Here is a 13,470-nt window from a genome sequence, read left to right on the forward strand (position 1 = left end):
AAATTCCTTCAACAGATCTTGCCGCTAGCTTATCCTTGCCTGGATTTTTGTCCAAAATGTGCACCTTGGAGCCAAATGTCTTCAGATATTTTATGACAACGATTTCGGATATGAGTTGCTGTTGCTACTGCTTCGGACCAAAATCCAGCACTCAGACCAGACTGTATCATCAAGCATCTAGCCATGTCCATGAGGGTTCGGTTCATCCTCTCGGCTAAACCATTTTGTTGTGGAGTATGAGGAATCGTCAACCTTCTCTTTATGCCTTTATCTGAAAGATATCGATCAAAATTAGCATTACAATACTCACCACCATTATCTGATTGTAGATATTTTATTTTTGCACCAGTTTGCCTTTCAACATAATTTTGATACATTTTGAATGCATCAAAAACGCCACTTTTTTGTTTCAGAAAGTAAACCTCGCACCATCTGGTACTTTCATCGATAAATGTGACAAAATATTTTGCACCACAGATTGATTCCTTTCGAAATGGACCAACAACATCAGAATGGATTACTTTTAAAATCTCTTCACAAGATTCACGAGATTTTGGAAATGGTGTTGCCACCATCTTTCCTTTAAAGCACACATCGCACTCAAGTTTTTCATGGTTTTTCGTATTAAAAGCAGGAATTCCACCGATTTGAATCAGCTTTAAAATGTCTTTGCTGTTCAAATGACCCAACCTTTCATGCCACTTCAACAGTTCGGAGCAATCAGGTCGGACAACCACTTTTGCGCAATTGAGCTGTTCTCTTACTATGTAAAGATCACCTCTTCTATCGGCAATCATAGAAATTGTACCATCTTTAGCTTGAACAATAGCTAATTCCTTCCCAAACTTGACTTCATGTCCCTTATTAGTGAGTCTTGCTACTGAAATTAAATTTGTTCGCAGCTCCGGGACAAATAAAGTGTCCTTGAACTCAATCAAGCGAGGACCTTTATCGCTAGCCACAGTTATATGCACAATACCTCTGCCTTTGACTTCGGCTGTTGCATTGCTAGCAAGGTTCAGCTTTACCTTAGGTGATTCATGTAAGGATTGAAAAAGAACTTCATCACCGCACAAATGAGATGTGCAACCACTATCAAGAATCCATTCCCTATTCGATTTTGCATAGCACATATTACTTTCGTGAGCATTCGTAAGATAATTTACAGCAAACGAATCATCAGTATTATGCGCATATTGCTTTGACTTCTTTTTAGGGAATTCAGACTTCTTAGTTTGACACACATTCGCCTTGTGACCTGTAATACCACATTTAAAACATTTTACCTTTTTATCGAGAGGTTTCTGCGATAATTCTCCAGACCTATGTTGAGTCTTAAACGCACCTCTTGAATTCTTTACTGACATTGCAATAACTGCACCCTCAGTTGATTGCTTTCTTGCTTCGCATTCTTCAATAATCTTGACTTTCAATGCTTCAGCAGAAGGAACATCATCGCGAGATTCGATCGCACATCGGAAATTATCGAAAGAAGATGGAAGGCTGTACAAAAGCATTATTGACAATAAATCACCATTTATGGTCACTTTCATGCTTTCAAGCTTATCCACCGCATCGAAAAAATTTGCCATATGCTCCCTCACATCACCGCTATCGTCTAGCTTTTGAAGCATTAACTGTTTCAACAGCGATGCTTTCCTAGCAGGACCCTTTGAAGCGTAAATTGACTCTAACTTGAGCCATACACTTCGTGATGTTTCGCATCCACGAATCTGCTTAAGTTCCAAAGGATGAATGGACAAAATCAGGTCAGCTCTGGCCTTTCGATCTTGTTTACACCATTCTTGAACTGCAGCAGGAGGTTCAGTTGGCTTTACAGATGCCCCCGAGACGTATTCCCACAAATCATTTTTTGTAAGGAGTGCTTCAGCTTGCATGCTCCACGTATCATAATTTTCTTTTGAAAGTAATTCCAGCCTTGAGGAACTATACGTGGGAACATTGCCAGCCATTTCAATTGTTTGCGGATTTTCAAATTCAAATTCAAATAATTGAAAAAATCTTGCACTAAAATTCTTCTATGGGAAATAATCGCTTTAATTTTATTTCAATGGAACTCTTGGTCCTGGGCCCATAACCTGTGAAATATTATGCAGGTTCCCAAAAGAAGAATGTTCTTAATGAAAAGAATATTTATAATACAAACAGGAACAATGTTTATTGAGCAAAAGTATTTGATTGAATGAAAAATATTAATTACAAAATTAATAAAACATAATTATCAGAAACACTATACATAAATTTAGTACAGTAAATATATCAAAGTAAATAATTATTGTAAACGTATATATTGTTAAAGACCAATATTTAACACATTATTCTTAAATCATAATTTGCTTCAAAACTTATGGGTTTTTTTCTTTTGAGAGAAATTATTACTCTTAATTTTCTTTATGGTATTCTTTTACTAAACGAAATATCTTAGTGATTCAGTCGTTTTAATCGGTAATTGCCTAAAACCACCAAAATTTCTAAATCTAACACGAAATAAGATACAGTTAACGTTAAGTAGCAAAATCGTGAATGTAACAATTCACGGTGTTACAAAAATGAGGTTTCAAAATATACGCGGGCGGAGAACTATCAGGTTTTGTAGAGCTAGTCACACTGATTACGAAACGGTATTTAAAAGTCCCCTAACACCCCCAAAATCTGAAGTTACGGGCAAAAAACGGTTTTTTGGACCTTCACCTATTGAAAAAATTCTAGCTTCGACAATTTTTTACCCATTTTCGATTTTTTTTACAGTTTCTGATAGAAGATAAATATACCTTTTCAACATTGTATAAAACATGTAACTCGGTTAAACCACTTAGAATTTATAAGCTGTCAAAGTTCAAAAATTCCATTTTTTCGTCATTTGCCCAACTTCGGCATCAATTTAAAGTATATGTTTTCAAAACAACATGCTATTTAAAAAATATATTCATAAACTATATCTATTTCCCAATCAATCGAGGTAATTTTTATGAAAATCACTCCAAAATTGGCTTAGAAAAAAAACTGCCTCAATTGATTCCTTATCAAACAGTGAAAACTATATGTTTCTATGTCTTCTAGTTTTCTAGTATCTCCCCACCTAAACGTGGGGAGATAGACCCCCTTTTCAAAGAAAAAAATGTTTGTATTGAGCTCCTCTACAAAAACCCGCTATCAAATCCTGGCGCCCAGGTTATCCTACTACGTGCCGAAACAACATTTTTGTTCTATACCTAAAAGTTCGAATTTCGGTATCTGGGTTGAAATCGAAAATTTTTATTTTCTAAGCCAATTTTGGAGTGATTTTCATAAAAAATACCTCGATTGATTGGGAAATAGATATAGTTTATGAATATATTTTTTAAATAGCATGTTGTTTTGAAAACATATACTTTAAATTGATGCCGAAGTTGGGCAAATGACGAAAAAAATGGAATTTTTGAACTTTGACAGCTTATAAATTCTAAGTGGTTTAACCCGAGTTACATGTTTTATACAATGTTGAAAAGGTATATTTATCTTTTATCAGAAACTGTAAAAAAATCGAAAATGGGTAAAAAAATTGTCGAAGCTAGAATTTTTTCAATGGGTGAAGGTCCAAAAAACCGTTTTTTGTCCGTAACTTCAGATTTTGGGGGTGTTAGGGGATTTTCAAATACCGTTTCGTATTCAGTGCGACTAGCTCTACAAAACCTGATAGGTCTCCGCCCGCGTATATTTTGAGTGTTACACCGTGTTATTGTTCAGTCACTTATTTAAAATCAGTCACCGATTTTTTTTAACAGATCTAGATAAAAAAAAATACTCAACGGTCACAAAAAATAAAATAAATAATAACGGCAGTAAGGAAAGTATAGCTTTAAAAATATTATACTTAATAATATTTTTAAATTAATTAGGGCTTAGGCTTAATATAATCTGTATTTCCCGCGCAACGGTTTGTTGCGTTGGACTATCACGCCAGAGATTCTGGACTCAAATCTAGCCCCCAACACCTATAGAGATTTTTTTGCAGGTATACTGCTTTTTATGCGGAATAGACACAGCCTCCAGGAGTATTATAGTCTTGAAAAATTTCATCTCAGGTAAGCCATTTCGACTCGGGTTACAAGTTAAAAAATCCTCATATTAATTGAGCTCTAAAATATTGAAATTTGTGTTTTATCAATTAACAATTGATGTTCAGAAACGTTACGCACTAAAAAATTAGTTAAGTTTTGCTTTTATAAGTCGTTTCCATTGCCTAACCACATCCAGTTTTAAAATAGAACGTGTCCGTACGCATATAAGAAAATTTAAAAATGATAAATAAAACCAATATGAGCAACTGTTGCAAGCTAAAACATGTTGAAAGCGATGAACCTTTAGTAAATATTTTTTTCAAAGAGACAATTTTTTTTGTTAAATCATTTTTGATGCTTTAACAAGTCAGATTAAAGAGCAATAGGAAGTTTGATTTGGTCAACGAAATAACAAACTATAGAAGTTTATATTTTGTATAGAAAATAAATGTTACGCATACACCACAGTGACCCACAACGAGACTAGTTTGGATATTTGATTTGATTTGATTTCAATTTCTGTTGTACGAACTATAGTACAGGAAAGATAGACTTTTTCGTGGAACGAAATACAGGACGGCTGAATTTTTCAAATCTGAAAAAGGGGTATTAGAAAAGCTTAAGTCCTGGTTTTCGGGACGCCACCCCCCTGGCGAAATCCGCCATTTTGGAAAACGCGAATCACTCTATATCTCCAAAACTATGGGTCCTATTGAAATGGTTGTTAGACCAAAGTTCTTGGAAATTTAATTATCTTTTTCTTTGTAGTACATTATTTTTCTCAGCGGGCAATAGTTTTGAGGTTATGTTGTTTTAATTTATTTTTTTTCGGTTTTCTTAAGATTATAACAATCCCCGTACTAGCTACATAATTTTTTAAACAGTAAAAGTTATAGACCATCAAATTTCCAATAATTTGGTATATTTTCAAAAGTCATGCGATGTATGAGTCGAAAGTTATTGAATTGAAAACTATAGTCTAAGTACAGGAAAGTTAGTAAAGCAATCAGGCATTTTGTGGAACGAATTAAAGGGAGGCTGATTTTTTCAAACCTGAAAGAAGGGTATTAGAAAAGCTTAAGTCCTGGTTTTCGGGACACCAACCCCCTGGCAAAATCCGCCATTTTTTAAAACGCGAATTGGTCTATATCTCCCAAACTATTGGCTTGATCGAATAAGTTACTGAACCAAAATTGTAGGTAATATACATAAATATCTTTTCTTGTGCATGCACTGTTTTTCAGCGAGGACAACATTTTTTAGGTTATGTTGTTTTATTTTTTATTTTTTCTGTTTTTTTAATTTTTCTCAGTCTCTATGATAGAAACATAATTTTGTAGCATCATTAAAGTTGTAGAACATCAAATTTACATTAATTTGCGATACTTTTGAAGATTATATGACTTTTCAAAACAAAGATAAGGAACTTAAAGAGCAATCCCTCTCAATATTTTCAAAAAATATACTAATATGTTTTTGCATAAGGTATGAAAAAAAGGCTAAATCGGGTACCTAATGTAAAAACAAGAAAAATATGATAAGAGGGGGAGTTATTAAGGTGGGTAATTGTAAAACTTACAATATTGAGGTACACATATTTTGTTTTAAGTCAAACATCATACTTTTATGATGCTAAAAAATTATGTTTCTATCTGTTTCTATCTTCTACTGAGAAAAATTAAAGAAAAAAAAACAGAAAAAAATAAAAAATTAAACAACATAACCTAAAAAGTGATATCCTCGCTGAAAAACAGTGCATGCACAAGAAAAGATATTTATATTACCTACAATTTTGGTTCAGTAACTTATTCGGTCAAGCCAATAGTGTAGTAGATATAGACCAATTATCGTTTTTCAAAATGGCGGATTTCACCAGGTGGTTGGTGACCCGAAAACCAGGACTTTCGTTTTTTTACTATCCTTCTTTCAGATTTGAAAAAATCAGCCGTCCTGTACATCGTTCCACAAAATGCCTGTTTTTTTTACTAACTTTCCTGCACTAATATTATAGTTTTCAGATCAATAACTTTCGATTTATACATCGCATGACTTTCAAAAATATACCAAATTATTGGAAATTTGATGGTCTATAACTTTTACTGTTTAAAAAATTATGTAACTGATACCGGGATTGTTATAATCTTAAGAAAACCGAAAAAAAAATAAATTAAAACAACATAACCTCAAAACTATTGCCCGCTGAGAAAAATAATGTACTACAAAGAAAAAGATAATTAAATTTCCAAGAACTTTGGTCTGACAACCATTTCTATAGGACTCATAGTTTTGGAGATATAGAGTGATTCGCGTTTTCCAAAATGGCGGATTTCGCCAGGGGGGTGGCGTCCCGAAAACCAGGACTTAAGCTTTTCTAATACCCCTTTTTCAGATTTGAAAAATTCAGCCGTCCTGTATTTCGTTCCACAAAATGCCTGTTTTTTTACTAACTTTCCTGTACTACTAATCTACATATCACTGCGGGTTGTATGTGAATTATTTTTTGTATTAAAGAATTTGAAGGCTCGTTGATAAATTTTGTTTTTGATAATTTTAGTATAATTTTGTATGTGAAATAATAAGGATAAGAACAAAGCTACATAATGAATTAATCTGTCGACATTGAGTTCAACTGCATTTGAATTGATTTATATTTTATTTAAAAGTGAACTTATAAAAACTTACTTGATTTACTTCACCATAATCATAATCGTCATGTCTTATACCATATATACACTGGATGTAGTTCCAAATTGCACGTCTAAATTTTGATGTGTCGACATTTTTGTTTCCGCCCATCGTAAAGTAGGTAAGATTATATGCAACACGAAATTTATTATCCAATAAATAACCTACATCATCATACAACCTACAATTTATCAATCAATTTTTTAAATAATAACAAAAACATAATTTATTATGCTTACCCATTCACTAGTGAATAACCGTGATCATCCCAGGAATAATCCTGAATTCTAAAGGTATTGGGTATATTTTCACCACCACGACGTGCAAAATCTTGATATGTAAAACTGGGGTCATCAATATAGTGGTTAATTATTGGGGGAACCTCAATTGATTTCTCTGCAGGTGCAGATGGGAGTTCTGCTGTTTGAAGCTCTACACTTTTAAATCGATTACTTAATTCAGCTTCGCTGCATTCATCTGGTTTTTCAGATAGAACTTTCATGCGTTCCATCAAAGCTTCCACACTAACTCCTGATTTATTTTGTACGCCAGCTACATATAAGAAACAATTGACAATAATTATAGAATTGAGAACGCATACAAATTAAAACAAAAAATTGTTACCATTTGAACTAAGTCCATTTTTTCCATCAACAGTTGATACATTTTTATCTAGATTGTTGTTCGATGTCAATTTTAAATCCATGACGTTATTATTGTCTATGGGTAAATTACTTAGGACAGTCTTTTGCGTTGGGGATGTTGACTTTGGACTAGAAAGACTATCTAATTGTTGTGTGAGACCACATGAGAACACAAATGAAGATAATGAATGGAAATGGGAGAGTAAAACCATAGCATGAACTACCTCCGACACAGACCAACTACTTTTTCCCTTAGTTAGACACTATTAAGACAAATTAAAAAAAAATGGAAAAAAATTATTAAAAATAAATTTTTTAATGATTACTTTTTAAACCTTACTTCAATATGTTCTTGGCGTAACAGCCAAGGTCTATGAGCTAATAATTTGTTCATATCATATATGGCACGTAGTTTAGGTGGTATGAAGTCCAGGCCACTCAACCACCTTACGTCTCCACCCTGATCGAGAAACTCTTTTTCATACATTTTAACTAAATATGGACATTGATGACGAGCAGCAGCCTAAAAAGATAATATACTGTTTGTACAAACAAGGTTAATATAAAAATTTGTAATGCTTACAATTATTGCTAAATAGTATCTGTAATCGTATGGAAGAGGTCCATCACCACGCATTATAAAATCTTGTGTTCGTAAGAAGTGTTCTAAATAGCGGGGATGATATCCAATCACTAGGGAAACATGATCTAATTTAAGCTCTTCCATGTTATATTGGTTTATGGCACACTGTAATTAAATACAAAAAAAAATTATTACTTTTATTATATTAAAGATATAACTAAATAAATTTATTAATGCCTATATCTTATAGAGTTTTAGTGGGCGCGGCACTAGCAAAATACGGTCACGTCCTGAGCGGCAATCCTGATCGAAGTCGCACAGCCGGTCAGAGCTGTTCTATTTTAATTGAAATCCTGAGCGGTGAAATTCTAAATTAACATAAATATTCTATTTTGTGGCCTAAATAAAGGTTTTTTGTGAAGACAAAACATTGACTTAATATATAAATTTGTATTTAAGATTTTAAAAAATTAAATGGGCTTCGACAGGAATTGAACCTAGGACTCCAGCGGATGGATCAATTCTCTTCAAACTTTGAATGTAGCAGTTTTTGTGCAGATGATTCTTTAAAAACCCACTGAGTTTCGTAAAACAGATGGGAGAAATTGGATCTTGATGGAAATGATGTTTTTCCATCAAAATAGTACATGGTTTAGGTGTTTACACCTGGTTTGTTACATTTATATTGAAAATAAAAAAAGAACTGGCAAACACTCATTTATTTAAATAATAAGCTTTAATCGAATTGGGTCACTGAGGTGTATGCGTAACATTTTTTTTTTTTCAATTGAAAACAAATAAAAAATTAAACCGTGTTCAAATAATAAAACTAATTGGTCTTCCTTGGTAAGCTATTCAAAACTCAACATACTCTTGCTTAGTTAAAGAGACTTGGCTACATCTGTGTTTCTAACCCATAAAAAAGAAAACTATATTGTGCAAAGATCAATAGTTTATCCCTTGGACATTCGTGTCAAAAAGTAAATTTTCACTGTTTACAAACACCGGAAAAAAGGTAAAACTTCAAAAATATTGGTTGTGTGTAAAGTAAGTTCACGGACCATAATTGAAAAATTTTGTATAAGCAAAAAAAAAAAAGATTTTGGCCGTCTTTTGATTCGAACCCCAGACCTCTGGTACAAAAGACAAATTGTTCAACAGTTTTACTTTAAATGAAATTACAATCTATACCACATTGCTAACAGGCTCAAACGAACGTCAGCGTGATTTACACTTTTTCGTGAAGTTTGTTTGATTCGATTAATTAAAAATAAGACAGGCCAAAATTACCTCAAATGAAAAAAATGTACGATTTAGATTATTTATTTTGTAAACTAGCTAAATTTTATCCTTTCTACAAACCTTTATTTACAAGTGTACTTCAATAGTTATTTCAAATTAAAAACATCTAAAATTTTGAGCTATAACTGTAAGTCTAGGCCTTATCATTTTTAGTTTGAGTATTAAGAGTCAACGAGATCATTATACTTTTCTATGTTTGTGTGTGTGTATGTTCTTTGTTTTGAAAAATGTATCTGCAGTTGTATTTCGAAAAAATTCCTTAAATTTTGATATTTCAAAACAAAACAATAGATTTATTTTTGCCAAAAATCACAAACAAAATAATTTATACACACAATTTCAGTTGGGGTTCATTACGAGTCGAACCACAAACAAAGAGTTACGTTTTCAAAGTCAAAGTGTTTTGGATATGAACAAAAAAAAATATTCTTTCAAAAATTTCTAGACATAGGAGATCAACTGTATAAGTACTCGTAGGTAGGTAGGTATATTGTTGAATCGGACAATAATATTATTGTTCATTACATTGTTTGTGTGTTCACATAAAGGCCCGAGAACAAAGGTAGGTTGGGATTCAGATAATACGAACAATTTGATTACTTTTATTTTGTATCTTTTGCACAAAATGTTTACTCGAGTTTATTTTCGTACATTTATTTTGAAACTGTGACAGAGAGCTAATTTCTGTTGAACTTTGATGCTTTGATCGAAACGAAATAAAAAAAAAAAACAAAAATCAACACACCACCACCGACCGGACCGTTAGTGTCTCTCACAGAGAAGTAAGTTATTAAATTTAATTTGAATGTAAAAATTACAATGAAAATTGAAAACAAAAATTAAATGTGTCACATTCACATCACAGAGTGAATCGTACGTTTTATAAGATGTTTCTATCCACAAATGCGGTTTTGTCAGTTATATATACTACCTACTATTTCATTATATTATTTTTAGTTCAGACGATAAGACGCACAACAACATTTGCCACACTTAGCTGGCAAGACACTGGATCTGTGTTCTGTTTATCTTTGCGTTTACATTAAAATAAATGCAACTATCGCTATGTCTATACAAAAATAATTATTGCAAGAGGAATAATCTACTTTTACTCTGTTTTTTTTTTTTTTTTTTATTTGTAACAGTTGACTTATCACTATCAGCCAGCCACTTGAACAAAAACATTTTGCTCATACCCCTTGATAAGAACGACAAACAAAATAAATAATATACAATCCAAAATTGATGATCGTGCTTAGAGAATTGAATGACTTGCCTGAAAGCTTTATATTAGGGTGTTTGTTGTTCAAATGTGGTTAAAGTTTGAATTTATAACAATACATTAATAAAATTGGTCAGGAATTAGAGTCAATTTTATCAAGCTAAGAAATCTTAAAATAATTCCATTAATGTATAGTTCTAATCTAAAAAAAAGGTTTCCATAGAAAGTGTTCTTCATTGAAAATGGTAATAGGATGATTTTGCTAGTTCAGGTTTAAAAGATTTCAAAAAAATTTCCCGGACTAAGTGTTTTCTCATGTTTCTGGTAAAAGATATTTTTTGGGGTGCAAAGATTGCTGAACGATCGATATCTCAGAAATATGCACTGGTCATTATAATATCCCCTTGTAACCCAAAATCGTAAATTTTTAAATTTATAATGTTATTCGACTTGCCTTTAACTAAAAAAGGCGAACTTTCAACATTAACTGTCAATTAAAAACTATTGGTGTCATTTATTAGAAATATGGTGTAGTATTTCGATAAAGTAATATTTAAAAATTAAAAAGAAGAAAAATATAATTTGTACAGATTTTGTGCGATCTTTGTTGGATTTTAACTGATATATCACATGCGGCTACAAGGGGATATAATATAAAATAATACATAAATAAAAATAATTATATCATTTTAATATGTGAACCTGATGTTGTTTATAAGGAACGGTTCCTCATAGTAAAGGTAAGTTTACGACACAATGAACTGGTTATTTTTCAAGAGAGAAAAATTCAACTATAGGTACTCTGGTTAGTTTTTTAAAGAAATTAAAGTAAATGGAGTGGACTCATTTTCTTTTGATAACGCGTCACATAAAATTTTCTTATAAATGTTTTCTGGTAAATATCGTTCACTTACTTGAACAACATACTACGTAACAAAAAATGGAGAAGTACCAAATTATGATGTGGCAAACCAACCATAAATGTCAATATATTCCTATTCTGATTTATACAAAATTTCATTTTGTTCATACATTTTTGGCACATTTCTAAGCTTATAAATGAAACAAATCTTTTAAGTAGGTATCACAAAAAAAGGAGACAATGCTTTATTTTTTTACAAATTATTCCACTGTGGAGGGAAATTAGAAATTATTGACTGTTATAAAAAATGTATATTTAAAATAAAAAATGATTTACATAGTACATTCAACTAAATTTAAAGTTTCAATATAATTAACTCATTTCAAAAAGAATAATATATTCATTGTCAGGTAACAAAACATGCAACAAAACATGTAACAAAATGACCAAAAATGGAGTATTTTTGGTCAACATTTTTAAACAAAAACCCCAATATGTTGTTTGCTTTTTAACACACAACAGTGTTTGTGGTTTTTATGGCTTTAAGTTAATTGTATGTGCGAGAGTAGGAGTATGATCTAGGAATGTGACGACAGAAAAAGTTTTATCTTGTTTGTTATTTTTATTGAAAACATAATGTTTTTGTTTTTATAAAAGTGCTAATCTGATATAAGGAGAAGTATTTTCCATCATTCAAAAAAAAAAAACAAAAAAATTGTTTCTCTTCTCTCATAATTATTTAAATATTCAATAGTAATTATTCTGCATTAACTATTTTATGAAACCTATAAATTCCTGTCAGTAACAATTGCAGCTTTTGAATATTGTTCCATAATTATGAAAAAAAAAAAAAATATATAAAAGCCAGAGCTGAATAATTGATTTTAAGCTTTGACAAAAAAGCAAGTACGTACCCTTTTTAGTTTATTTAAAGGCTGCTAGTTATTGCTTTTACAGCTCAATCAATATTTTCGTAAAAAATATTATGAAATTATCTGAGAATATAAACAGACCTAAATAAGAGCAGAAAATTAATTACAGGAATTGCTGCAATTTATGAAAATATTTTGCATTCTTAGTTTTATACACATTTTTTTAACTATTGTTTTTTTTTTAAACAATGAATATCACAATAATTCAGTGTCTTAAATAAATAAAGTTGCAATAACAATACACACCATATTTAACTTAAAAATGTAATTGACATTATTAATCGAAGTGAAACCACCCTTTAGTTTATAAATCCGCATCATCTGGTGCTGATCTTATCAGGCATTTGACCGATCACTTAAATCGGTATGTTCCACTTGACAAACCAAAAACAAAAAAACACATGCAAAAAGGTAATTATATATATTTAAATTGAAGAACACACGAAGCCAAAAGGCATTTGACTGCATCTTATGCAATTAGCAATCTGTACTTCTGTGTAGTGATGATGATGATCATTGGTGCAGTAACAAAAACAAAAAAAAATAGAAGAAACCCGCTGTCTCTCGAACTCGACGAACATCTGTCCAAACAAGAATTTGTATCAGAGGAGGAAGCAAAGGAATGTATATTTTTAGAATGAGTACTAATAGTGAAAAACAATTTATTTTAAACTTGCTATGGTTTGATTACGGATACAATGCGAATTTCAAAAACAAAATAATTCGAAGCTTCTGAAAAATTGAAGTAGACAAGTTGTCACACTCCTGTAACACTGTATGTAGTGTGCTGGGTATTTGTTTTTATTTTTAAAACTATTGTAAAACTATTGTGTTGGAAGAATATATACATATCTTAGATATTACTGATAAAACCATTTTATTATTTGATCGTTGCTTCAAATAAGGTGCGAGTACTCCAATGAAACGCAGGTGTAAAATTGGAAAAGCAGGAGAACCTGATTTGGTTTAACCGAACAGCAATGAACTGGCATTGCACTGGTGAAAATGCCGGTTATCTTAGTGAACCGGTTGAACATTACGATGACTGTAAGAATGAACTACATAAATATATTGCACCCTACTCACTATACTCTGACAGCAAACATGTGCATTAGATATTTGTGTTCATAAACTGTGTTTAAAATGCATTGCTTATGTCAACTCGCCGAATAAAATGAT

At 31.6% G+C, this 13,470-nt stretch overlaps 1 protein-coding gene across 7 annotated transcripts in view; it reads right to left on the bottom strand.

Annotated features, from left to right (window-relative positions):
• The window catches only part of LOC129905578 (sestrin homolog), a 36,344-nt gene that overhangs the window by 3,332 nt on the left and 19,542 nt on the right, over positions 1-13,470 (bottom strand). For 4 of the 7 annotated variants that reach the window (XM_055981087.1, XM_055981084.1, XM_055981085.1 and 1 more), the window contains 5 exons: positions 7,974-8,138; positions 7,731-7,913; positions 7,371-7,653; positions 6,986-7,298; positions 6,744-6,927 (listed from right to left, as the gene is read on the bottom strand). In XM_055981087.1, the coding sequence (XP_055837062.1) occupies positions 6,744-6,927; positions 6,986-7,298; positions 7,371-7,653; positions 7,731-7,913; positions 7,974-8,117 (1,107 nt within the window). In that variant the 5' untranslated portion in view covers positions 8,118-8,138. Of the gene's footprint in view, positions 1-6,743; positions 6,928-6,985; positions 7,299-7,370; positions 7,654-7,730; positions 7,914-7,973; positions 8,139-9,926; positions 9,951-10,152; positions 10,175-10,210; positions 10,346-13,470 lie in introns of those variants that run through there. The other 3 variants (XM_055981086.1, XM_055981089.1, XM_055981088.1) reach the window with 3 other exon arrangements.

Source organism: Episyrphus balteatus, chromosome 1 (genome assembly GCF_945859705.1).
Source record: "Episyrphus balteatus chromosome 1, idEpiBalt1.1, whole genome shotgun sequence".
In the NCBI taxonomy this organism is placed as follows: Eukaryota; Metazoa; Arthropoda; class Insecta; order Diptera; family Syrphidae; genus Episyrphus; species Episyrphus balteatus.